The sequence below is a fragment of the Lepidochelys kempii genome, chromosome 7 (genome assembly GCF_965140265.1).
Source record: "Lepidochelys kempii isolate rLepKem1 chromosome 7, rLepKem1.hap2, whole genome shotgun sequence".
Lineage (NCBI taxonomy): Eukaryota > Metazoa > Chordata > Testudines > Cheloniidae > Lepidochelys > Lepidochelys kempii.
Window position 1 is genome coordinate 2295129 of NC_133262.1, and position 26019 is coordinate 2321147.

Below are 26019 nucleotides of genomic sequence, written 5' to 3' on the forward strand. Positions count from 1 at the left end.
TTGGCGGGGGGGCACTCTGCTGTCTCTCCTGGGAGGTGGAGTACAGTGGGCTAGGGGATCGTTTGCATGTGCATGGCTGGGCATGCTCTGATCTCACCCCTTGCTCTCCCAATTACTAGGTGCTGCCTAGCAGCTAGTTCGGCGCATTGCTGCTGGGAGAGCAGTGGTGCCAGGGCAGATCCAAGTGTTCTGGCAGATCCAGTGGTGCCTGGGCAGACCCACTGCCGCAGCCAGCTGCAAGAGAAGCAGAGCGGAGGGGGCGCAGGGCTGCCCCAAGCAGTGCCCTCTCCGCCAGGCACAGGCTGATTCAGCGGTGCCCCAAGCTGCGAGAGCTCTGCAAGCTTCAGTGCCCTCTGGCTATTGCCGTGGAGTTTTTAATGTGCACAGTAGGTACTGCATCACAACACTATTTTACCAATCTGTTTTAAACATTAACTGCAATATATTAATGGTAAGACTACTACTTATCGGTTAACCGCTTAACATTTTACATCCCTACTTGATTGAGTTAGGCTTTTAATACAGTTCCACATAACATGCTCCTAAGCAAAGTAAGGATATGTGGACTACATGAAATTACTATAAGGTGGGTACACAACTAGTTCAAAGAGTGTAGTCAAAGAGTAATCATCATCAATGGTTTGCTGTCAGACTGGGAGGACGTACCTAATGGGGTCCTTCAGTCCTGGGTCTGGAACTATTCAATATTTTCATTAATGACTTGGATAATGGAGTGGAGAGTATGCTTATAAAATTTGCAGATGACACCAAATTGGGAGGGGTTGCAAGCACTTTGGAGGGCAGGATTAGAATTCAAAACAACCACGACATATTAGAGGATTGGTCTGAGATCATAATGATGAAATTCAAAGACAAATGCAAAGTACTACACCTAGAAAGGAAAAATCAACTGCACAACTACAAAAGGGGGAATAACTGGCTAGGTGACACTACTGCTAAAAGGGGTTTTGGGGATATAGTGTTTCAGAAATTGAATAGGTGTCAACAACGTGATGCAGTTGGGAAAAAGGCTAATATAATTTTGAGGTTTATTAATAGGAGTGTTGTATGAAAGATATGGGAGATTATTGTCCTGCTCTGCTCTGGTGAGGCCTCAGCTGGAGTAAAGTGTCCAATTCTGAGTGCTACACCTTAGGAAAGCTGTGGGGTAAGCTGAAGAGAGCCCAGAGTAGAGCAACAAAGGTTTAGAAAACCTGACCTACAAGGAAAGATGAAAAAACCTGGGAATGTTTAGTCTTGAGAAAAGAAGACTGCAGGGGACCCAATAACAGTCTGCACATATGTTGTGGGCTGTTATAAAGAGGACGGTTTCACCACGTGTGTGCTGCAAAGAGGCACAGGAGACACATTGCAGGAGATAGACCTCCCCCAAAAGAACTCCTAGAACATCCAATTTCATTCCAAAGGTTCATTACTCTCACTGTTAAAAACGTACGCCTTACATAGTGATCAACTGTTCTCCCTGTCCACTGGAGGTACAACAAGTGTAATGGACTTAATCTGAAGCAAGGGAGATATCAATTAGATATTAGGTAAACTTTCTAACAAAAGGTGTGTTTAAGCTCTGGAACAGGTTTCCAAGGGAGGTTGTGGAATTCTTATCACTGGAGGATTTTAAGAACAAGTTGGACAAACATGTTATCAGGGATGGTCTAGGTTTACTTGGTCCTGCCTCAGGGCTTTGGGCTGGACTTGATGACCTCTTGAGGTCCATTCCAGGGCTACATTTCTATGATTCTCTATTAACTTTAGAATGCCTGGAATGATCTATATTTTTATAATACTCTAATATCAGAAAAAATATAAGATTTTATTTGTTAATGGAGCCTGTTTTCTAATGGTAAAACAAGGCAATATTGAAAGTGAATCCGCATCTTTTCAATTTTGGGACACAATGTGGAACAGCAGTACCACAAAGAGAAGCATCAGAGGACTACCAAATAAAGACTTCGAGTGGAAAAAATATTTTCAAACTTTGATCAAATACTATACGTGTAAGTCTGTCAAAAAATGCTGCCTATCATGCTGATGAGCATTGTCCCACTGTATTTCCCCCCTTCTGTCTGTATCCATCTGTTGTCTCTTGTCTTATACCTAGAATGTATGATCCTGGGGGAGCAACCACCTTTTTGTTCTCTGTTTTACAATGCCTCGCACAATGGGGTCCTGATCCATGACTATGGCTCCTAGGTGCTACAGTAATGCAAATAATAATAAATAATAGTAAGTCTGTCAGATCCGCTATATATATATTTTGTGGCAATAAAAAAAAAATCGTATCAGCCATCCATATACCGCCACATCCATCTTGCAAACACATTTTATGCATGTTAGTAACTTTATACACAAGAGTACTATCATTAAGAGTCTAACCATTCTGTTAGAAATTGTAACCAAACATTTGAGACCAAAGGAAAAATGACAGCTCTTCCCTTCCATGTTTAAAAACTAACCAGTTCAGCCAACAAAAAACATGCATGTACTTTTTTAAGATGAAGAAATTAACTCGTTTCATAGGGCATTGAAAATTTGAAAAAACCTTCCTGCTGGGAAGAAGTTTTCAGTTAAATAAATAAGTTTTCAGTCTCACAAGATTCCTCAGTTTGCCCCAATGTGCTTTGTGGACCTACACAACTTTTGCCTAGTTGCCACTCTTACTCTCAGCTGCAGCAAGAAGGTATTGGAGAGGAAGGACCATTAGCAGAGGTTTTTCATTCTCCACCCCTGAGGTAGCTGTCCTGTTTTTTTCAGTTGTTTCTCTTTTTAGCCACGACTTCTCTTTCACTGCACTTGAAGTGCCCCAACGACTACACGTGCTCATTTTCTGAGTGCTACTATTTTTAATTGTCTCACTGAGTCCACCTTACAGAGGATCAGGACCATGAAAGAGGAAGTTACTCACCTTGTGTAGTTACCATGGTTCTTCGAGACGTGTCCCTTTGGCTGCTCCAAGGTAGGTGTGCTTGTGTCCCTGCACTGCTGATTGGAGAACTTCGGTAGCAGTGTCTGTTAGGCCCGCACATGCGCTGTCTCTCCTTGTGCCCCGCCACAAGGCTAGCCAGCAGGCATGGGCTAACCCCGCTCAGTTCCTTCTCTACCGCAGAGTCACAGACAAGAACTCTGAAGTAGAGGGGAGGAGGGTGGGTTGTGGAGCACCCATAGCGACACACATTGTTACTGCACAAGGTGAGTAGCTTCCTCTTCTTCTTAGGTGGGGCCATTCCCAAGGAAGGTGACTGATATGGAGATCAGCCTCAGGGAGTGTACAAATATCAGCTGGAGGTGTCATGTTGTGAACCTGATAACACTGATTGAAAGCCCTGACGGGCCGGATCTGACCTGCGGGCCGTAGTTTGCCCTTCCCTGCTCTACTGTGTAGTAATACCTCTTGTACTTTCTCCAAGCAGGAGCTTTCTATGTGTTGGAACCATAAAGGAGCCAAGCCTTTAGGCGGAGAATCCCCAGGTTGGGATGTAGAGTACATCCTTCATTCTGCGAGAGGAGGTATGGCCTGGTTTGTCATGAGTTGTGACAGGTAATGGTACCAAGTCTGTTCTTATTTTGCCAGAACGATCAGTATGACATGTTCTCCTTCTCTTTTTATTTTTAATAGGACTTTCGATAGCAGAGGAAATGGAGGAAAGGCATAGAGAAGGTCCCTGTCCCAGGGAAGGAGAGCGTTGCCCAGCATGTGTTGCCCCATCCCTGAAGGAGAAGAAACTGAGGGGGGTAGCCCGTGTGCACTGGCTAGCATCATGGTGAGACCTGACCGCTACCAAAGTTCTCTGATCAGCAGCACAGGGGCGCGAGCACGCCGACAGCGGAGCATCCATAGAGCCGGTACTCGAAGAAGAATGATATTTTTTAAATTCTAACACTCTGCAAGTTTGATCTGAGCCACAAAAACAAAGATTTAGGTTTTTTTAAGATTTAGATTCTAGGTTATGCTCAAATAAATTGGTTAGTCTCTAAGGTGCCACAAGTATTCCATTCTAGGTTTTAACTAACAATTTACTTGTACAGGAGCGTTAATCATAGAAAGGAATTCACTTCCTTTTAGCATCAAAGCCCTCTGAGTCAGAAACAGAGCAGGTAGCTATGAAGTAACAGAAGGTAAAGAATCAGACTGGAAATAAGGCATTAATGTTTAACGATGAGAGTAATTAACCACTGGAACAATTTACCAAGGGGCATGGTGGAGTCTTCATCACTGACAATTTTTAAATCAAGACTGGATGTTTTTCTAAAAAAAAAAAAATCTGCTCTAGAAATTAATTTGGGGAAGTTTTTTGTCCCTGTGTTTAGACTAGATATCATAATGGTCCCTGGAATCTATGTTACATGGTAGCTTGGGAAAGGACTGTAGAAAAAGAATTACAATGATGTAGTGGGAAGATATTTTGGAAAAAAAAGTCCACAATCTGCATTATATTCCAGAAAAGGCATTACAACACATTATAGCAATAGCCTATCACTTCAGGGAGTCTGGAAACAATATAGGACAAATAACCCCAAAACTCCTAGAGAAATTATGGAGCAATAGGTTCCTTGCCCACAAGTAGTGGGAATACCACTAAAACAGCCTTTTGGGGAATCTGTTCCTATATTATCTCAACACAACGATTGTGTGATCCAGTAGTTTTCCTGCTGGGAATACCTGGAATCGATGACCTGCTGTAAGAACAATGGGTAACATGCCTGTTGGTGACAGTTGCCATGCACTTTGTTACACATTGGAAGAAACTAACTCTCCTGAAGGGACCAGCTGGCATATGTGAGTGTGCACTATTTCATTCACGTACAAATTAACAGCCATGAATAGACAGATGGATGTAATGGACAAGGCTATCAGCCATGGAGCAAGGGCTAAAACTAAAGCCACTACCTGCCCTCCTTCCCCTATAGTGCGGCATGCTAGAAGACATTAGAAATTTGCAATTAGGGAGAAGGACTGAGCTGCTTGTGGGGTGGCACTGCCTTATACACCATGGGACGATGCCACCACCCTCATGCAAGATCTCGTGAACCTCCTCCGCCCCCCCAACAGAGATGGCTTTTCAAGGCAGTTCTGCAACTTGACACCAGGGTGCCAGATCCCACAAGTGGGAATACACAGATGCCCTCATGAAAGATTCTGTGACTTTGTGAAGGGCAGGAACTAGAAAACAGATTGTCCCCAAATCAACATTATAGCTGGGTTTTAGAGATGACAGCTAGGAGGGTTGTGCCAGCGTCACATTTTCCCCTCCACTGGCAGAAGTTCTGGTGTGTGAAGAAAGGAGAGAGGCCATGCTCAGAAGTCTGAGTAACATGTCTGGACTACCCCCAGTTAATTCAGGAAGAAGTGCAATTCATTTATAATGGATTGAGGATGGGCCAGGAGCTGGGAAAAGAAGGCTTATATTCCAAACAGCAAAGTATGACACTGCCTAAAGTGTGTCATAAGAACATGCTCTTTGATCTGCTGCCTATAGAATGTGCTTGCAAGTAAAAAACTAATTTCTCATTCAAAGCAGACTTTTTAATACATAACTTGAGAAGAAAATCCTTAACGCTTAAGTAATGTCCTGTCATTTGTGTGAAATGGGCTAATTTATTCTCACATCACTGCATGTAGCCATAAGGAGAATACAAGAGGGGGAAAAAAAATCACATGGGGAAAAAATCAATTTGATCGACTTGAACACAGTCCCCAAAGTAGCCAGGGATTTAGTCTCTGACACTGCCTTACTGTTAGCCTTCAATCAGATCATTTATTATTGTTCAGGACTGCTGCAGAGAGACTATGAAGTGCACAGACTAGTGATCGTTTTATGGTTTTTCCTGTAGATTGCTATTGAAACTCTATCAATTTTTCTTCCTAGCCTTTCTGCCCAAAACTATGCCTGCATTTGTAATTCACACACTTTGAGAACTTGAGTTGTATGACTATTCAAGCTTATTATCTTTTTGTTTGCAAACCCTAGCGATTTCTGTTTGTAGGTACAGTGCTATTTTATATGCAATGCAACTTTAAGAACCCAAACTTGGGAACTGAAGTATGCTTTTTAAACACAGATGTGGTGAAATATATTTTGCATATATCTGGATGAAATATATACTATTTTATTATTTCTCAACTGATGCTAATGATTTATAGAATCATAGAAATGTAGGACAGCAAAGGACCAAGATGTCATCTAGTCCAGCCCCTTGCGTTCAGGAAGGCCACATAAACCCTGGGCATTCTACAACCACCCTTGGAAGCTTGTTCCACACCTTAACTACCTTATAACTAGAAATTTTTTCCTAATATCTAAAACTAAATCTCCCTTGCTGCAGATTAAGCCCATTACTTCTTGTCCTGCCTTCAGTGGACATGGTAACAATTGACCACCATCCTCTTTATAACAGCCAGTAACACCTTTGAAGACTGTTATCAGACCCCCACCCCCATCTTCTTTTCTCAAGACTAAATATTCCCAGGTTTTTTTAACCTTTCCTCATAGGTCAGGTTTTCTAAACCTTTTGTCATCTTTGTTGCTCTCCTCTGGACTGTCTTCAGTTTATCCACAGCTTTCCTAAAATATTGTGCTCAGAACTGGACACAATACTCCCTCTGAGGCCCCAGTGCCAAGTAGAGTGGGACAATTACCTCTCAGGTCTTATGTACAACACTCCTGTTCATACACCCCCAGAATGAAAATAGCCTTGCTCACAACTGCACCTTACTGTTAACTCATTTTCAATATGCGATTCACTATAACCCCCAGATCCTTTTCAGCAGTTCTAACACCTAGCCAGTTATTCCCCATTTTGCAGTTGTGCATTTGATTTTTCCTTCCTAAGGGAAGTACTTACCTTTATTGAATTTCATCTTGTTTTAAGTCAGATCAATTCTCCAAAAGCCACCCACCTGCAAGAATGGGTGGGGGAACTTGATGGGGCCAGTGATGAAAGGGGAACAGTCCCAGTAGCAAGGGAGAGAGACACTTGCTAAGGGACATTATGTAGCTCCTCTCCCTAGGAGTCTTTGGCACTCATTGGCCAGCTGGGAGAGAGGGATGCTGACTGACTAGCATTCCCCAGCTGCCAGGATTTAGCCCAGCATTAAGGGCCCTGTGGAGGCTCTTTTGACTCCATTCCAGCAGCCTGCCCTACCCACCTGCACTAGGAATGGGAACCTGGCCTGACAGATGCTGCGGGTCTAGCCAATCATGGGCCAATTGGCAAAAGACCAGGGAGTTCCTTGCAGCACCTTCAAGCCACAATGGGTTAAGCAGGGATGCACTTATTACCTAACTAAGGTACCAGGGTAAAGTTGTTTATTCATTGCAACTTGTGGCCAATTTCCAGTGCGATTAAGAGAATAAAATGAATGGTTCCCAGAGTTAAAAGACGTGGGATTTTGGTGTTGGGCCTTGGGCTCATGGGATAGGGCAAGACCTTGTGGCCTTCATGGGCCAAGGTCCCCGCCCTGCTGCACAATTTGTCCCCCCTCATGTGGAGAAGGGTGCTAGGACTCAGAGAGCAGAGACCTACCATGCGTTATGGGTTATATGGTAAGAAGCCCCGTAACCTGGCGGCAGTTATGGGTTATTTGGCAAGGAGCCATATGTGTAACCCCTGCACTGGAATCAATTAAATGCCTGGTATAGGAGAATATGGGAGTTGGGCTGGTAGCACCCCTCTACTTTGTTAAAGTTTAATAAAAGTTGCAGCCTGCCACTTATTTCCATGTATGTGTCTGACCTCATTTTGCCCGTGTCCACATCAATTTGAATTCTAATGCTGTCCTCCAAAGTGTTTGCAACCCCTCCCAGCTTGGTGTCATCTGCAAACCTTACATGCATACTCTCTCATTCTATTACCCAAGTCACTAATGAAAATATTGAATAATACCGGACCAAGGACTGATCCCCGCTAGACCTCACAAAATACATCCTCCCAGTTTGACAATGAACCATTGATAACTACTCTTTGAGTACGACCTATCAATCCGTTGTGCACAAACCTTATAGTAATTTCATCTAGACCCCATTTTCCTCATTTGCTGGTGAGAATGTCATGTGGGACTGTGTCAAAACCCTTACTAAAACCCAATATATTAGATATACATTAGTATAGGTTTGGACTCAGTTACAGCCTTTCTGTTCAAACAATGTAAATCATTTAATTCCAAAGCAAAATCACTTACAGGAGTCTCAGCTTTCAGACTTGAATTCTCTCGTAAGATTTCTTTGAGGGACTTTTTACTTATTGATGCTCTTAATTCACTCACTGATGTATCCTTTGTTTTTTCAAAGGTGCTTGGGCTTTCCTTAGAGAATTCAGGTTTACTTCCAGTTGGAGAAAGACAGGGGGTAGGCATCAAGCTTCTTGGAATGTTATCAGGCTCTACTTTTTTCACAACCGAATCTTGTGGGGCTGAGGATAGTGTTTTCAGGCAGCTATGTTTGCTATATCCTTTATACTTCCAGTACTCAGGACTCCCTGACATCATCTTTAATGGAATCCCTTTAAAAACTGTCGAATCAGATGACCCTGATGTACTGTGGCTGGTTTTGAGGTTTGAAGCACCTTGGATGAATTCACTGGGGTCATCCTAAATTTGGGAAAGAAAACAACAGTGATTTTGAGAGGAAACTACCCTCCACTTGTTTAAGATCTGTTTGCAAATATTTAGTCCTAAGATTTCAAAATTGCTCTCTAATTATGATGGCTTAATTTGAGATTTTTCAATGGTTTTGAGCATCTCCTGCTCCCAGTGAAGGAGAATGGAGCGTTGGGTGCTCAGGACCTTTACAAAAATCAGGTTTATGTATCTCAAGTTGGGCACCCCAAAATGACAGCATGCTTTAAACGTATAGGCCTAAATTCCTGTTCTAATTCAGAATGCTGGAAATTCCAAAAGTCTGTATGTCATAAATATACTTTTTAGTATAATGTGGCTTACACACTTGTGCTAACCAATAACATTGATGTAAGGTGGAAAAGTCAACAATGTTGATATCCGCTTGATTATTGTAGTGGTAGGGGAAACTTTAACATATTGGATAGAAATCCTCAACATATCTGTCTGCAGAGATCACCTTGCCCTTTTTTGAAAGTTACTAAAAAAAAATCATTTAGCATATAACATTTTAAGAATACTTTATGAATCCATTATTCCTCTTCCAAACAAGGTCTATACAAAACATCCAAGAATTGCACTTCTGATGTTCCCTTAAAATTTCAACTAAAAAATAAACAGCAAGCAGAAAAATCAAGTGATATTGGAGGAGGAAAGATTGGGTAAACTAGGGATGGTCATCCCATGGTCCTTATTGATACAGGGAAGGGGAAAATGGAGGCCTCCCATCCTTATCCAATCAGGTTCCACACTTCCTGTCTCCCACAGGCACAACACAGTACTACTGTATTTGTTGGAAGGATGGCTACAACATGAACGTTGCATCCTTAAATATGCATATTTCACCTTCTAGGGTCCAATCCTGCTGATATTGAAATCAAAGGGAGTTTTGTCATTCACTTCACTGGGACCAGGACTAGACCCTAAAAGGGGAAATTCATATCTAAAAGAAAACCCTTCATTATATAATAATCTTTACAACAAATATAGTAGCACTGTATTATATAGTTTCATGAAGAATACACTTCTCTCCTATTGCTTTATTTTGTTTTATGTTTTCTTTGAGTAGGTTTACATAAGACACGAGCAGTGAACATTTTGTGGGTTGAGGATAATGATTACATATAGGTCTTTCTCAATGATAGGTTTTTTGTGGTTATCGTATGATTTTGTTCTTAATATAAAAGAAAAAAGTGTTACGGCAGAATAGTCTCTCCTCCCGTCCCCCGCAATCACACACAGGGCTTTCCCTATAAAATGAGCTAAGTAACTTTTCAGCAACCACATCCATATGGAGACCAAAACAATCAACTGTTCATTAATATTTTTATCAAGGGTGCTCAAGTCACAAAGTTTTTATTTTCCCTTAAAAACAGAATTCTAAAGGATAAAAATCCAGAAAAAAGGGGACCCATATTATTTATTAAACCCTTTTATATAGTGCTGTAAATGTACATGACACTTTATAAGCAGATTAGTAGGTTAGCTGCAAATATAAAACACTGAAGTGTAAAAGTAAATAACAGAAGCAGGAAATAAATTTGGAGGCCTTTTGGCTGCAAGGTTTTCTTTTATCTCCTCAGACTATAAATTTAAAAATGCAATTAGAATGCGTTTCCCCAATCTCTGGTCAGACAGCTCCTATTTTCCTGTCTTATCATCCGGCATCTTTTTGGAATCAATATAAGAAAGTGAAGGTTACGATGAGGATGTGTTAAATCAGCTCAGCGCTACGAGAAAGTACGTAAACCCTGAAACAGTCAAATGAAAGCAAACATTACTGTTCTATATAGTTTCCATAATCACCAGTCTTCCCAATTCATCCTGAAAGATGTGTGAAAGCCAAATTTATAATAATGTATATTATTTAAGGGTAGAATTCAATTTAAAATCAGATTACAGCCCCAATTCCGCAAAGCACTCAAGCACATGCTTTACACACATTGACTTTAGAGGGACATAAGCACAACCTTAAAGTTAAGCACGTGCATAAGCTTTTTTTCTGAATTAAGGCTTATAGGAGCTACGTGCAGGGAAGCAAACAGGACGTTAAGAAGGACAGAATCCACCACACTATGAGAGAAGTAGGCTGAATGTAATGTATTCAGGCTAAACCTTCTAAATTTGATTTGTGAAACACCTGCATGAATCAATGAGCTATGGATGTATGCACAACACTTCATAATATTTTATTAATGTATTCCATGGCATAAGCCATTTAACACCTTGAAAAATCTCTCTCTTTGTATTAAGGTACAGGATGTATAAGGAAGGGTAAACGAGAATAAACTCTGATTATAACAATATCTTAGTTTAGCATCACTGACCCCTACTAGCTTGTAAATAACTGGAAAAGACATAAATATGCACTATTTTTATAGAAGACATCTGAAACTTCACACATGTAGCCATTTCTACAGTATTTCTTTTTCTTGTAGGTTTTATGTGCACAATACGAGATTTACAGTTATATGAAATGCCTTTGAAATTTATAAACACTTAATATGCTGCTTTTCTTCATTTTGTTTTTGTTACTGCTAAAGTAATATGCATTTTGGAAGGTTGTAAATATTGCTTTATTTCCCTAGTTTGGGATTTCACTGAAGCACAAAGACACATTTCTCTTTTTTTTCCAGACTTTTATTTGCCACACCACAGTTATTTTAAAACCTATGCTATAAACCTGCACTATTAAGTCACATTACAGTACTGTAATTTGACAGATTATTAAAGAAAATGTCACATTATTGTCACATATTGGAGACAAATGGATGATACTTATTTAACTTAAATTTAAATCCCTCCCACCTATCTATTGAACTTGGGTTTTATAATCATTTTGTTTGTTAAATATTCAATCATCAGATTGTGCCAGGACTATCAATAAAGTTTGTTTGATTAACTCCAGCAGAGCATATGTATACTGAAGATGCAAATGATTTCCCTGAGGAGCTAGCATGTCTATTGCTGTTCCTTGAAAGAACATGCAGATGGGCAGTTGGACAATAATTTCTGGATACTTAAAATTGATTGCTCTTGCTGGGTTGTAATTTTAAGAAGATCATTCTAACGACTCTTGAGGGCCACCTACTTGGAGCAGATGGGACACAGGCCTTCTGTACCCAGAGTCTTAATGTCAAAAAGTCAGAGTAAAATTGCGAGAGTACGCTGTCTTATTTAATTGTATTATGCTGGCTCTTTTAATTATGTAAGTGCAGAAAATTTCCTGATTCAATTGAAGGCTTCACAGATGAGCTCATCGGCTCTATCCAAAACACTGTATGATACTGCAGTTGTTATGCTGTGTTGTAAACCAGCAAGAGTTCTTACTTTTGCTCTAGGTTCGATGGAATGGGCGGATGCTGACAGCTGAGTCTAATTGGACAGTGTCTATGACAGAAGAGAGAGATACATTAGAATTTAGTTGTCAGTTTGAAAGTATGGCCGCTTGTACAAACATAGAATAAGTCACTGGTGGTAAGCTGCAGCAAGATAAGAAGCTGTTTTGCTGTTTTCTGATCATTTGGGACTGGCAGTTTAATAACAGCACTTAACTGTTTCAATGACTAATTAGCTACCCACTAACGGTATTTATAAATGATTGCATTTTTCAGCTTGAAAACTAATTTGGAAAACCAAATATTTCCCTCCGGATGGCAGAGAAGGGAAGTTCCATACATGGTAGGTTCTCTAAAGTTCTTATTATGCATGGATAGGCACTCCTGAGTGTCACGTGGCCTCCAGCCCATAAGCATAAGGGGATTCAAAGATCACTTCTCCTGGAAACTTAGCTCCAAGCAAAGCCATTTGGCCTGGGTCTCACATGCCTCGTAAGTAAAGCCCTTCCTTTCTGGTATTATTTTATTAATTTCCTGGGAATTTATCAGTGTTTATTTCAAAAATTTAAAAAATGGGTGACAAATCAATGAAAAATTAATTGCACATATTATCAGGGTTAATACTGGAGAGGGGGGACAGAAAACCCCCCAATTAGAATAAAGGAAGAATGCATTGTTTATGAAACCATTATCTCGAATCCCCATTACACAAATAACACCAGTTTACTGTTGGTGACTTGCACAGTTATGTTTGATACCAGGGGCTTCCGGGCGAATTCCACAGGCTCAAAGCAGCTTTTTCAAAGTGTCTTTTCCAAGGCTCAGACTCCTGCGGTCTTGGATGTAGCTGAATTTAGAAAATATTCTCTCTCCATCAGCTGGGCCAGGTGGGACACTGCCACCATGTGATCCTTTGCAGCCGCAGGGAGATTGGAATGACCTGTTCGCAGCTTGGGGGCTGGACAGGGGCTTTGTCTGGTGGCTGAAGTGGAAGGGGTTCTGTGCCCTTGAAACCTCTCTGGGTAGTGACATGTCCCTAGGCCCAGCTACTTACTAGGTCTACCATGGGGGGGAGCAGGTGGGAGGCAAGGGATGCCTGGTGGGAGATGGGGGTGCTCGGTACTCATGGTTGCAGCAGGTGGGAGAGGGTGCCCAGTAGTCATGGGGGGGCATGTAGGGGAAGAGAGGATGCCTGGTGGTAATAGGGGTGCCAGATACTCATGGTAAGAGTGTGTGGGGGGAAAGGAGGCTGGGAGGGAGACCAACAAGGTCTGTACCCTGGGGCTGTGCTGAGGGGGCCAGTGCTCAGAGGGTGCAGCCTGTCGCTGCAGCAGTCGGGCATTCTTGGCAGACAACCTGCCAGTCTCGCATCTCGCATCTCTGCACAGGTGCAGATGCCATCAACCGGCGTGTGCAGGCATGTTGTGCCATCCAACTGGGAGTCTTTGAGGCAGGAGCAGGGTCCATTGAGTTCAAGCAAGTACAAAATGTGGGTAGAAATCAGAAATATCCAAATACTGGATTTTTTAAAACCTGGCTATTTTTTGGAGGTTTTTGATAAAAAACAAAAACGAAGGGCCCTATTCATAGGTTAGTGAGTCTTTATGCACTGATACTCACTACTTGAGTCACAAGTACATAACTCCCTTCCATAAACATACAATTTTGGGGGCCAGATTCTGATTTAACTTCCACTGGAATAAAACCAGGGTAGCTCTACGAATTCCAAATTTATCCTGATGTGAGATCAGGGTAAACTGGTCCCTAGAGCTTAAAGTGGAAAATTTGTGCCCTGATGATTTCCTTTCTGGAATGGACCTTTCCCCCAGCCTGAGACATCTGGACTGCACAGAAGTGCAGAAGCTTCATTCTTTACAAAGCACTACAGGCTTGACCTTGGTTCCTCAGCAGAAACATTCTTTGTCAGGAAGATGCTTCAAAGTGATGGTCCTAAAATGAATTAATGCCAGTAATTTTAGGAAAGGGGGAACATTCTTCTTTCTACCGTAGCTATATCTTATTCCAGCGTAATTTCCCCCTGCTGCTTGGTATATCCCAAACGTTTCAATCAAGGTGAGAGGTCAGGAGCCAGAATCTATAAGAACTATCAAACAGAAAATTATTTTAGCAGTCTGTTCTTAATACCCAGCTATCTGCCAATATTGGCTTCACGTGTTTCTGGGTTTACAATCCACAGTCACCAACTGTAAAACAAACATGACTGGTAAAAACATTATTTCACGAAAAAGCAATCCCGCTGGCTTACTTATCCTGCTGTGATGGTATTAGCTGACATCATAGGTGCACTCAGTAAATCTATCTTAATGATTTTATATTCAAACCAAGGAATAAAATACCAGGCACAGTACAAAGCAATCAGAAGTGACATGATCAAAACAACTAACCTAAAAAGAGAAGGCTAGAAGTGATGGGCCCACAGATAAAAAATATATTTTATTTGTATTTATATGTTTCTGTGACTTTTAAAATTAGATATACATTCACGATACGTGATTTTCAAACATATAGAAAAACAGTGAACATCAAGTATCTTCAGCATATCAGGTTCAAGATATTTTTAGAGTAGGCTTGCAAAAATGCAACTTAACTGGGTGAGTAAATATCATTTTTAATTATAGTTTTATTATTATTTATTAATTACAATAATGGCAAAGTCGGGTGAACAGATATTGTCCCAGGATTAAGGAATATTCATGATGATTTTACAAGGGTGTCTTAGATTGTGCTAATATAACAGGTACTATAAGTCAGCAGTCTCATGTCCTTTTTTAGGATCTTGTGTGATAGTCCTGACTTTACAGCCCACTGTAAAACATTTTTCTATAGTTTGTTTTTGCTGTGCAAATTAAATAATGATTTGAAAAATTAAATGAGCACCTAGAACGGGGCGGGCAAACTACGGCCTGCAGGCCGGATCCGGCCCATCAGGGCTTTGGATCTGGCCCCGTGGGACTGCCCCTCGTGGTGCCGCAGGCCCCGTGCTGCTCTCAGGAGTGGCCGGCACCACGTCGCTGCGGCCCAGGGGGCAGAGGGCTCCGTGTGTTGCCCTTGCCTCCAGGCACCTGCACCTGCCCTGCAGCTCCCATTGGCTGGGAACGGGAGGTACCTGGAGGTGTGGCAAGGGCAGCGTGCGGAGCCCTGTGCCCACCCTTCCCCCAGGGGCTGTGCAGTGATGTGCTGCTGGCCGCTTCCTGGAGCGGTGCCGCATGGGGCCAGGGCAGGCATGCAAGGAGCCTGCTCTGGCCCCTGTGCGCGTTGCTGCCACCCTGGAGCTGCTTTAGCCTAAAACCTTTCGGTAAGCGGTGCCGGGCCGGAGCCCAAACCCCTCCTGCATCCTGCCCCCCAACTCCCTGCCGTAAGCCCCCTGCCTGCACCTTGCACCCCTCCTGCACCCCAACCCCCTGCCATACCCCACACCACTCCTGCATCCCAACTCCCTGCTGAGCCCCCTGTCGCACCCCACACCCCTCCTGTACCCCAACCCCCTGCCCTGAGCTCCCTCCCGCATCTGCACTCCTCCTGCACCCCTGCCCTGAGCCTCCTCCTGCACCCCACACCCCTCCTGTACCCCAACCCCCTTCCCTGAGCCCCCTCATATACCCAGTACCCCGCCTCTGCCCCAATCTCTTGCCCTGAGCCCATTCCTGCACACCGCACCCCCTCCCACACTCCTTCCCGCACCCCAACCCCCTGCCTCAGCCCAAAAAGTTTGCCCACCCCTAATCTCGAATATCAATACACAACTGACTACAGAAGTAACATAAAATACATTAGTGCAAGAATACAAGCAAAATATAAACGCTAAATAATTTTCTGGTTCGTTGACTTTCCTTTCACATGGAAGAAAGCCTTAACTCTGAATGAGTAAACTGGTAGTGAAATTAAGCAAAAACTCTAACTGTTATTGTAATGTAGGTTTGTTTATTTTAAATGATCTTTTAGCATTGTACATGTAGTGCTTTGCTAGCTGTCATACTAACATTATTTAACGTAATCCATATGAGAATAAATGAACTGAAAGTCCTTCTCTGTAGTTACTGGCATACAGTAGGTTTTAGTTTATACAATATTTAAAATCTGCTGTTCCTGACAAGAAGGGATAACCTCCATTTGCTAAAGGGATCATGAATAACTGTACGTGCACCTGTCAGCTAACTGATCATTTGCAAAACACCTTGGAAAACACAATGATTATCATGATATATTGAGAAATATTATACAGCATATAGAATTCTCTAACTGTATTTAAGATAAGGAGTACTTGTGGCACCTTAGAGACTAACCAATTTATTTGAGCATGAGTTAGTCTCTAAGGTGCCACAAGTACTCCTTTTCTTTTTGCGAATACAGACTAACACGGCTGTTCCTCTGAAACCTGTATTTAAGATAGATGCTCACTCTTTGGGAGTAAAAAATAACGATTATTATGTCTCTGTGGGCAGTGAGAACAGTTACTATTAAGGTTATTAAAAGGAACCAAATGATGCCATCTTTCTTAGGAAAGAGAACTTCCCTTCTTATGAACATGACATGGGATTTTTAATGACCACAGCCCTTAGTTTTCTATCTTAGTTGAACAAAAGGCACCTTCAGCAGCATGCTAAGACAATGGTTAAGTACAGGCTGCAAGAGTGATGCTGAATCATCACCCACACCTCCTCCAGCACCTAAGAGTCCCTTAGTGAACTCTCATCCAAGTATTGACCGAGAATCTCCCATCCTGCTTATCTCGTGAGAACAGCCAAGATCAAACACAATGGTGTCACTGCCAGCTTTGGGATCACATATAATTTCTCCCAGAGCGCACACACTCTCTTAGGTGTTTTTCAGTTTCGCAATGCCGTATGAAGCAGATTACATGAAATGTTGAAACCTACCTTCACTTTACCGAGCTAATCATTTTGTTCAGTATTCAGAGTTATTTAAAAATTAAGCCTTTACCTATAGTATTGAGTACCAATCATGCAAACACTTACACATGTGTAACTTTTCACACAAGTCAATAGGACTAGGGGGTTGAATGCTTTGTAGTGTCTCTAGGACAACCTCATTGCACACCACAGTGGCACCTTGCATCCCTCCCTCCCACCCCACAAGCTCCCTGAACCTTTCTGTTTCAGGGACTCCCTGCACCTCCCCCCAATCCCTCCTCCTCCCATGCCAGGGTTCCCCGTTCTCCCTCTCATGGCAGGGGCTGTGTGTGTGCAACCCATTCTCCCCCTTCCTCCCCATTCTCCCTCCATGCCAAAGGTTGTGTGCATACCCCCATTGCCTCTCCCCCCATTATCTGTCTGGGAGATAAGACATTCAGGGTGTTAACATGTTAAACTGCAGGAAGAGCAGGACATTGTTATGTTAGAAAGCATTAATGGGCGCCATCTATCAGTTGTCTGAGGATAGCAGTGGCTCTCAACCTTTCCAGACTACTGTACCCCTCTAAGGAATCTGATTTGTCTTGCGTGCCCCCAAGTTTCACCTCACTTAAAAACTACTTGCTTACAAAATCAGACATAAAATTACAAAAGTGTTACTGAAAAATTGCTTTACTTTCTCATTTTTACCATATAATTATAAAATAAATAAATTGGAATATAAATATTGTACTTATTTCAGTATATAATATAGAGAGCAGTATTAACAAATCATTGTATTAAATTTTAGTTTGTATGGACTTTGCTAGTGATTTTTATGTAGCCTGCTGTAGAACTAAGTAACTATTTAGATAAGTTGATGTACCCCCTGGAAGACCTCTGCGTACCCCCAGGAGTACCCATACCCCTGGTTGAGAACCACTGATTTATAGCTTCAAGCACCCGTGCAATTATCCGTGGATGTGATAATCAGATGACAATGGCTCCACTGTCCCCCATTTTCCCTCTTTTTGGTTTCCCAATTTTCCCCAAATCAGTGAGTTCTGCCACTGATGCCTAGAACATTCCCTGAATTACAGAAGTGGCATTCAAAGTTAATGTGTTACATACAGACATACAAACACAGAAGTGCCTCACCCGCCTTATCTATTAAATTTAGTGTAAGGCCTTTGCAAGCTCAGCCAATGATGCCTTTTAGCATATGAACTGAAAGCTCAAGGATAGTTGGGAAATATATGAAATTTTCCTTCATTACACTCTTGTTAGCCATATGCCCTCAGGTCTATTTTACATTATATAAAGAACTACGAGTCTGATCCTGAGCAGTGCGATGTATCCTCCATTAATATTAACATCAAAGGTCTGAGAGAGAGCGTAAAACCTCACAGAACCAGCAGAGTAGAGTTTTTTTTAAGCACTATGGTGGTACAAAATAACAAATAAGAGTAAGCAGAAACACTGGTTCTGTACATTGAAAAGATATTTGAACTGGAATATATGAGTCTTGCAATCAATTTGGTTTAAATTGAAGAAGAAAAATTTCTCTTTATTGTGTTACACACACACACACACACACACACACACACACACACACACGTTATAAAAATACATAGGAATCAAATACCAAGATTTACAACACAGGGAAAAGTTTACCATAATGATGTGTTTTAGAACTGTCTTCTTAATCTAGCTTCAGTTAGTAACCAGTCTGACTTTTCTTGAGCATAATTGACATAGAAATTCTCTGTGGATTTTAAAGAGGTCCAGAACAGACACCATATGGTAGAGACAAGACCCCCGCATTGTTCATGATTCATTATCTCAACTTTAATTGGTTTAACTCTGAAATTCTGGGACCATATTTGAAATAATGAGGTCTGACAGGTCTAAGGTGAAAAGAAAACAAAATATACACAAACAACCCCCCATTGGTTATAGTTAGCATCTGCAAAATAATTTCCCAGGAGGAATGGAACAGTATTTTTGCAAAGTTTCATCTGTCTTGCTATCACATAATTCTGTTGTACTTCCTTCCCAGTCTGTGAGAAAAAGATTAGAATGATAAGAAACAGTTCTATAATTAAAAATGAAATAGACTGGAATGTTAATAAAGGCAGTTACCATAACAACTTGATGCAACTGTTAACTGACATGACAATCTGCTTCATTTTTATAAATATATTAGAAGTTGATGATTTTTTTCTTTTCTCTCACTAATCCAAGTGCTCAAAAATTTTCACACTGCAACAGAATAAAAACCCAGAACTATACATGGCATTGCCACATTTCAGATAAGATGTAAAACTGAAGTGGTGACCAGTGAGAGAAATCAAGCATCGGACCCAGCCTTCTGGTCAAATTTCAGCATAGTTAAAATCACATCCTGCCTACTTAAACTTCCCCTGTAATTTTTGTTGTAAGCAGTGTTTTTCACTTCCTTACCTAAAATACTGTGCAGTATTGCTGAGTGCCTTTAAATCGCTGAGATGTCTTGGCTACATTCTGAAGTAATGGTGAGCAAAGTGACCCCGATGCATACTTTGTATAAATGTATAAAGAGCTAGATTAAGCTCTTAGGCTCAGATCTGTATGTTGCGAGTGATGGGGAAGGGTGAATCCTTCCACTCCTCATCCCTTGCCCAACTTGCAAACTGGACAGAACTCTAGCTTCCCCAACCTCTCCTACACCCACAGACACAAACTGAGCAAGATTAACTTGCTGCTAAATGCGAGAGGTTATGAGGTGGGAAGGGCTTCACTCCCTTGTATAGCCCATAAGCTTGAGGGCAGAATCTCACCCTCAGAGTTTTAGGATGAAGTGTGTGTTATCAAGTATTGCATGTATAGAGAAGCTCACCTCTTCATTGCTGTCACTTCCAAAAAAGTCACCTTCCATTGGGGCTTCTCTACAGACCCCATCACTGTTTTCATTTAACTCCAAAGGAGACATGCAGCCTTCTGGCGACATATTCGGGGACTTCCCATGAGGAGCTGATCGAGGCCGCGACGAAAATGTGAAAATCTCTTTATGGCTTATTTGGTGTTCGCCTGTTTGCTTGCTTTCACTGTCAACGTCAGTATTCAGTGGCAGGGATAAATTATTGCAGGATGTATTGTGGGTAGCTACTGACTGTCCATCAGACTCCATCTGAAAACTGTCACTGCAATTTTCAGGAAATACCCAGTCATCTGAAATTTACAAAAGGTTACATGTTTATTAAAATGTTTATTTTAGCATATAGCATTTAAATAAACTCTCTATAGCATCAAAATATCAAAGTTATACAGCAAATAAATGTTATGGAAAACCCTTTATCCGACTTATGCTTATAAAGATGGAGACCAGATCATATAGCAGACATGAAAGAAGTCATGCTGCTCTCTAGTAATCTTGCAGTGTGCCAAAGATTTAACAAACTGTTTTATCAGTCACAACTCCAGGCAATGAATTTGCAGGCCACAGTCTGTTTCAGTTGTAATAATACGCAAGGAATTTACAAATCTGAAATTACAATTAACACCTCTCTAGCAGTTAAGAATCCTATATAGTTCCAGTACAGCATATTTCTTATACTTGGTCATTGATGGTGTTTTTGAAATAGACATTTTTTGTGAACAGGATTTTCTGAAAAGTCACACGTGCTATGCAGAAAGTTAAAAAAGTTATTTACCCCGCCACTCTCACCTCCACTAAAATCCCATACTTTGTTTTAGGCCCAGAAGACTGGTTTTAATTTAAATATGAAACTACAGCTCAGCTGAAAAATCGTGTAAACACGAAAAGCCCATTTTTACACTCACCTTGTTAAGATATATATTTACTGTTTGGATGGTAGAGAAAAAAAGTGTCAATCTGATTGATTTAGGTGGCTCTCAAACAGCATATGAGAAAAGGAGACTTGTTCAAATATACAACACTCTCTTCTCTTCATTAAATGTAGTGTAGCATGGATAAGTTACCGTGAAACTCCCTGGCTTCGTAAACCAGCGTTACTGTTACCAACATAAAAACACAAACCTCAATATAAAGTGCTAAAATGGTAAGGCTGAAGTAGCCCTTCAATAGCAGCAAGATGCATTGCCACTGCTGAACAGAGTAACAAGGATTAGACTATTAATATGGCACTCAAGCCACTCTCCATAGTTTAACAACACATTCAAATTACCTGCTCAGGCAGGCTCAGGGAACAGTTGGAGCAGCTGCAGGAGCTCTATTTGGAAACCCTTGGTTTCTGGACTAAAGCAGCTGAAGAAAATTGGATGAGAAATCTAGAATGAGTAGCAACCTTGGAGAAGTAACTATCTTCTGTCTGGCTTGCTCCATACCTGCTGTGATTTTTGCAGTACTATTCAAAGTGGCTATCGACAAAAGAAGGGCCTAGCTCTACCAGACTCTAGGTGAGGTGGGAGTAGGAACCTAACTCTAAAAGGTCATTTCTACTAGTAAACTGGCCAAAGGAGTTGGGGGATTAATACCAACTAGTTCTCTACTTGTCTTGTACATGAGTTGTCCCTGGTACATCAATAAACCGCTTTGTTCAAGGATAGATTGTCTTAAGGTCTCTTTAAACCATAGCCTATGAGATTCAGAAGCCAAAGTCATTTTTCAGTAATCTCTTTAGATCAACTTGATAAAGGCTGGCCTATAAATCAAGGTAATCTAAAACACCATTTTCTAAAAAAGTCTACTGTCTAGAAATTATGCAGAAATAGCGTATCTGTAAATGACAAAAAACAAAACAGGGATCTAAGATACGGTAGCATCTGTGTGAGGTGACTACCCAAATAATCTCTCTCATTTGATTAAAAAAATCTCGACTGTTCTTTCAGGAGCCATGTCAAATAAGTGAGAATTCCCAACGCTCTGGGGGCCCTTTCATCTCTTGTACAAAGTATGATACTTTTCTGCTGTGTCCCATGGTCTATGAGATCACCTGGTATTAGTCTTTGAAAAAAAGAAAAAAAGTTCTTCATTCTGTGCTAACCTAAAATTAGTTCAAGATTATCTGATAACACATTTTTCTCTAGAGAGATAAGGTGGGTGAGGTAATATCATTTATTGGACCAATAAAAGACATTATCTCACCCACCTTGTCTCTAATATCCCAGGACCAACAGAGCTACAACAACACGGCATACATTTTTCTGTGTCACACAAGTGGAAATTAATGTTAGACATTACCCAAAGCTATATGTTGAAGCCATCAGGGCAAACACTAACTTTCTTTCTACTCTTCTACAGTACTAATTATCTTGCACTAACAAATCATTTCTCAGTTTCTAGATATAGTCACTACATTTTAGTATATATTTAAAAACTATATTGTTTAATGTAATCATTCTTTCTAAAAAAGGCCTCAAAAGAATACTGAAATTACATGACCTTTCACAAGAGGTTGCTGTCAAGATGCTCTAGAGCTAAAGATATTTAGAAACTTTTTTTTGCCCTCCCAACACCAGATTTGATTTTGTGATTTTTTGGAATCAAGAAAGATCTTGCCCTAACTAAATACTTTAAGGAAACGCTCTCTAAGGCTATTATGAATGAGGACTTGCTCGCCTCTGCACGCCAGCACAAGCATTCCCTGCTGATGAAAACACACTCTAACCCCCTTCTGGGGAGTGAAGAGTTGCTATTACCATTACCATTAATAGCAACTGCTAACCTAACTTTCTGAATGGAGGATAAGTTCTCTCTTTGTGGAGGGGGGTTAGTGCCTAGGGATGTGTCCGGGGTCCCCCTCAATCAATCACAGTTCTTCATCATTTCTTAATGGCTTGTGATTTTATGTGAGTTTTGAATTAAACTTGATAATTTAGAGGAGATACCAAGAAACACTTTTATTTGGCCATCACTTAAAATAATAAAAATAACTTTTTGAGATCCATTTCTTGCAGTTAGCACTAATCTTGGAATCCCAAATTCCAGTTCTTGGTCCCTGTGCCCTGGGGAGGAGACCTCTGGGCTAGGATCCTACCTACTTGAGCTAACTTGTCAAAATTCATATCCAGAATGATTTGCAGATGGGTTCCTGGATCAGTGGCATCAGCTCCCAATCAGACATGCTAGGCCCAGTGACTATGACTGCTTTTCTCAAATTGGAAGTTGGGAATCTGACATGGGTTGCATGAGCAGGGGACTGCAGCAAAATCACCGCCAGGTGGCTGCTAGGAATCCCGGAGACAGAACAAGGAAAGGAAATAAGACATCCTGCTTTCTTCTGCTGCTGCTGCGGCTACAACTTCCCATATCTACCTTGGTTCAGCTTCTTGTTCTCCCTCACCTCCTGCCCATCCCTATTCTGCTCCATGGAAGTTCTCTTTAAAAATGATGAGGAGCAAGGAGCCTTGACTCCACAGCTCATGTGTTCCTTACCATCTTCCGGCGGCGTTTCCCTGAAGCAGAATGCAGCGTGACCAGCGGGGATGAACTGAAGCTCCACTACCTTCCCCCAACACTCTAGCAGCGCCCACTCTCCTGAAGAATCCACCCCCTCTACCCAGGCCCCGGCACCTACTACCCACATTGCTCCCAGCACAATCTACTGTCCAGCAGCATCCAGCACCCTCTAAGAAAACTAGCCACTTTGTTCTTTGCCAGGATCTCAATCCCGTCATCCTTTGCAGCCACAATGGATTATGGGATGTGACCTAAAGGTTTGGGATCATCACAAAAAAGCATGCCTGATTTTATGAACCCAGGTGGTAAAAGTACAAGGACTCCTGGCCTGTGGCATTAAAGTTTTCAACTCAATGAATGGTTCAAAATGATACAACCAAAAAGACTGTCTCCAGTACTTACCTGCCTAACAGGGTGTGTACGGTAAAAGTGATTGTAATGATTCAAGCTGTGGAAATGATTCAAGCTCTCATTCTTGCAAAAAAAATTATATTATGCAGTAAAATAAATGAAGTGAGATTTCATATAATTTACATGTTTTGGACAAGATTTACATCCTTAGCCACAGGTGCACTGACCAAGCTGAACTGTTTATGTGAGGAGAAAATAAAACATTCTGCTGGAGACAACATTATCCTGAGTATATGTATTTATAAACCTTGTGCTCATGGAGAAGAAAGAGTAGCTGTCATCCATACAGCATAGAGGTTTGAAGGAAAATCTCACAGCCATTTTGCTCTATCCAGCAATCTGAAATTTTCAAAAGGTAAAACTCAGTTTTCACCAGGAATACTTTGTGAAATTGTATCTGAAACGATCAAGTTTTATTGACATGGGGCAACGCTGTTGTGTGTTCACTCCTTAAGGATTAAAACATGTCTACATCAAGAACACTGGAAGGAGCCCAGTGTAAGAGATTTTAATTTCTTAAATGGCTGCAGAGCTAATTAAAACTTTCAGATAAATTAATCACAGTTTTCCAGCTGCGGTATAGGTCGTTATAAAGGCAGAACTTGTAAAGCTACTGGCAGAAAAGATGGTGAAGACAGCATGAGCAGTGGGGCTGTGGAGTCAAGCCCATCTTGAATAAATGGAGGATCTAAATATAAAAAGGCAACTTTCAATAAGTACTATTGTCCAGTGTTTAGAGAAGGGGAACTGGCCAACAGGCCACACTCCAGGGTCCCATACCTGGCTCTGTCAGACACATTCCAGGACGGACAAAAAAAAAAATCTATGATTTTTTTATAATATCAGGTTTTTTACATTTAAATTAAATACAGGTTTATATTTTAAAAAATAAACCTATTTAAATTTAATTTGGAATTACTAACACATATGTTAAGGCCTAAATTATAATATATTACAATAATTTAAATTAATTTAAAAAAATATTAAACAGTACGTGTTTGCTGGCAAGTTTTAAAAGAAACTCAAACCCACTGAACTGGTGGAAGTCACTGGCTAAGTACCTCAAACCAGCTTGTGACAGCAGCGGCCTCTTCTGCAAATGCAGAGAGAATATTTTCTTCTGGTCAGTTTATTTAACTAGTTCAGTTCAATCTACGAATAAAAATCTAGGTGTGAGAGGATAAGATCTACAACTTCTAAAATCTTGAAGAACATGTTGATCAGAAACAGTCCGTTCAATTCCTATCTACAGATAATATTTCCTTTGTTTAACAAATCACAGTTTAAATGCCAAATAGGTTTTGATAATGGATGGGTAAGGTAGCAGCCAGCCTGCTGATCAGTGGAGACGTGGGTTTCTTGGAGTGTAAGGACGTAGATGTTATGTGCCTTCAACGCGTTTGCAAGATACTCGCACTTCGTCCAGGAAATTAAGTTGGAAGATCCTTGTTGCAGAACCTATCTGGCATGTTACGTGGCCCTGAAGAGGGCCATTATGGTGGCTTGAGTTGTTGCTCTGAAGACTGGGAGACTTTTGAGTAATGTTCGATCACCAGGTTGATGGCATTAGTCACGATTTCTAACTTAACAGCATGGGCCGTGTGAAGGCTCACATCTCATGCCAATGCTTTTCAATGTTTACACGAGTGACATGCCTCCAATGAAGCTATGCAAATTTGCATATGCGGATGATGTTGCCCTGGCAATGGAAGCAGCCACCTTCAGTGACATCGAGTTCACCCTGAACAAGGACCTAAACACCAGGGAGGAATATTTCCAGAAATGGAGGCTCCAGCCAAATCCTCACAAAACAACAGTCACTGCATTCCATCTGAAAAACAGGAAGACTAAGTGCCCTGAAAGTGACCTTCTGTGGCAACACTGTGCGACATGACCCCACTCTGACCTATCTGGGAGTGAAGCTAACCTTCCACAACCATCTGAAGAAGGTAGCTGCCAAGAAGACGACAAGGTCAACCTGATCCAGAAACTGGCAAGCACAAGCTGGGGAGCATTAGTGTTACAGACATCAGCGATGGCCCTTGTGTACTCTGTAGCTGAGTACTGAACACCAGTATGGAGCAGAAGTAGCCATACTTGACCTGATGATGTCCAACTAACCATTGCAATGCGGTACATCCTGGAACCCTCAAATTGACCCCAACACCTTGGTCTTCCAGTGCTGTCACATATTGCTTTCCCATCCATTCATTGCAATGCTGCAACCTATGGGAATTCCAGAGGATCTTGGAAAATGAACATCTTCCCATCCACCAGGACCTTAACAATGTCCCTCACCACTGCTTGAAGTCGCGTAAACCCTTTTGGACATACGCATTTAACCTT

General features: G+C 41.4%; 1 protein-coding gene across 21 annotated transcripts in view; it reads right to left on the reverse strand.

The window, feature by feature from the left end:
* Positions 1 to 26019, reverse strand: part of CFAP20DC (CFAP20 domain containing) — a 170456-nt gene that overhangs the window by 63411 nt on the left and 81026 nt on the right. For 16 of the 21 annotated variants that reach the window (XR_012159748.1, XR_012159747.1, XR_012159749.1 and 13 more), the window contains 2 exons: positions 19720 to 20051; positions 8198 to 8605 (listed from right to left, as the gene is read on the reverse strand). Coding sequence is in view for 17 of the 21 variants with exons in the window: in XM_073350929.1 (XP_073207030.1) it covers positions 8198 to 8605; positions 19720 to 20051 (740 nt within the window). In the remaining 4 variants the exon portion in view is untranslated. Of the gene's footprint in view, positions 1 to 8197; positions 8606 to 11962; positions 12023 to 18409; positions 18902 to 19719; positions 20052 to 26019 lie in introns of those variants that run through there. The other 5 variants (XM_073350938.1, XM_073350934.1, XM_073350937.1 and 2 more) reach the window with 3 other exon arrangements.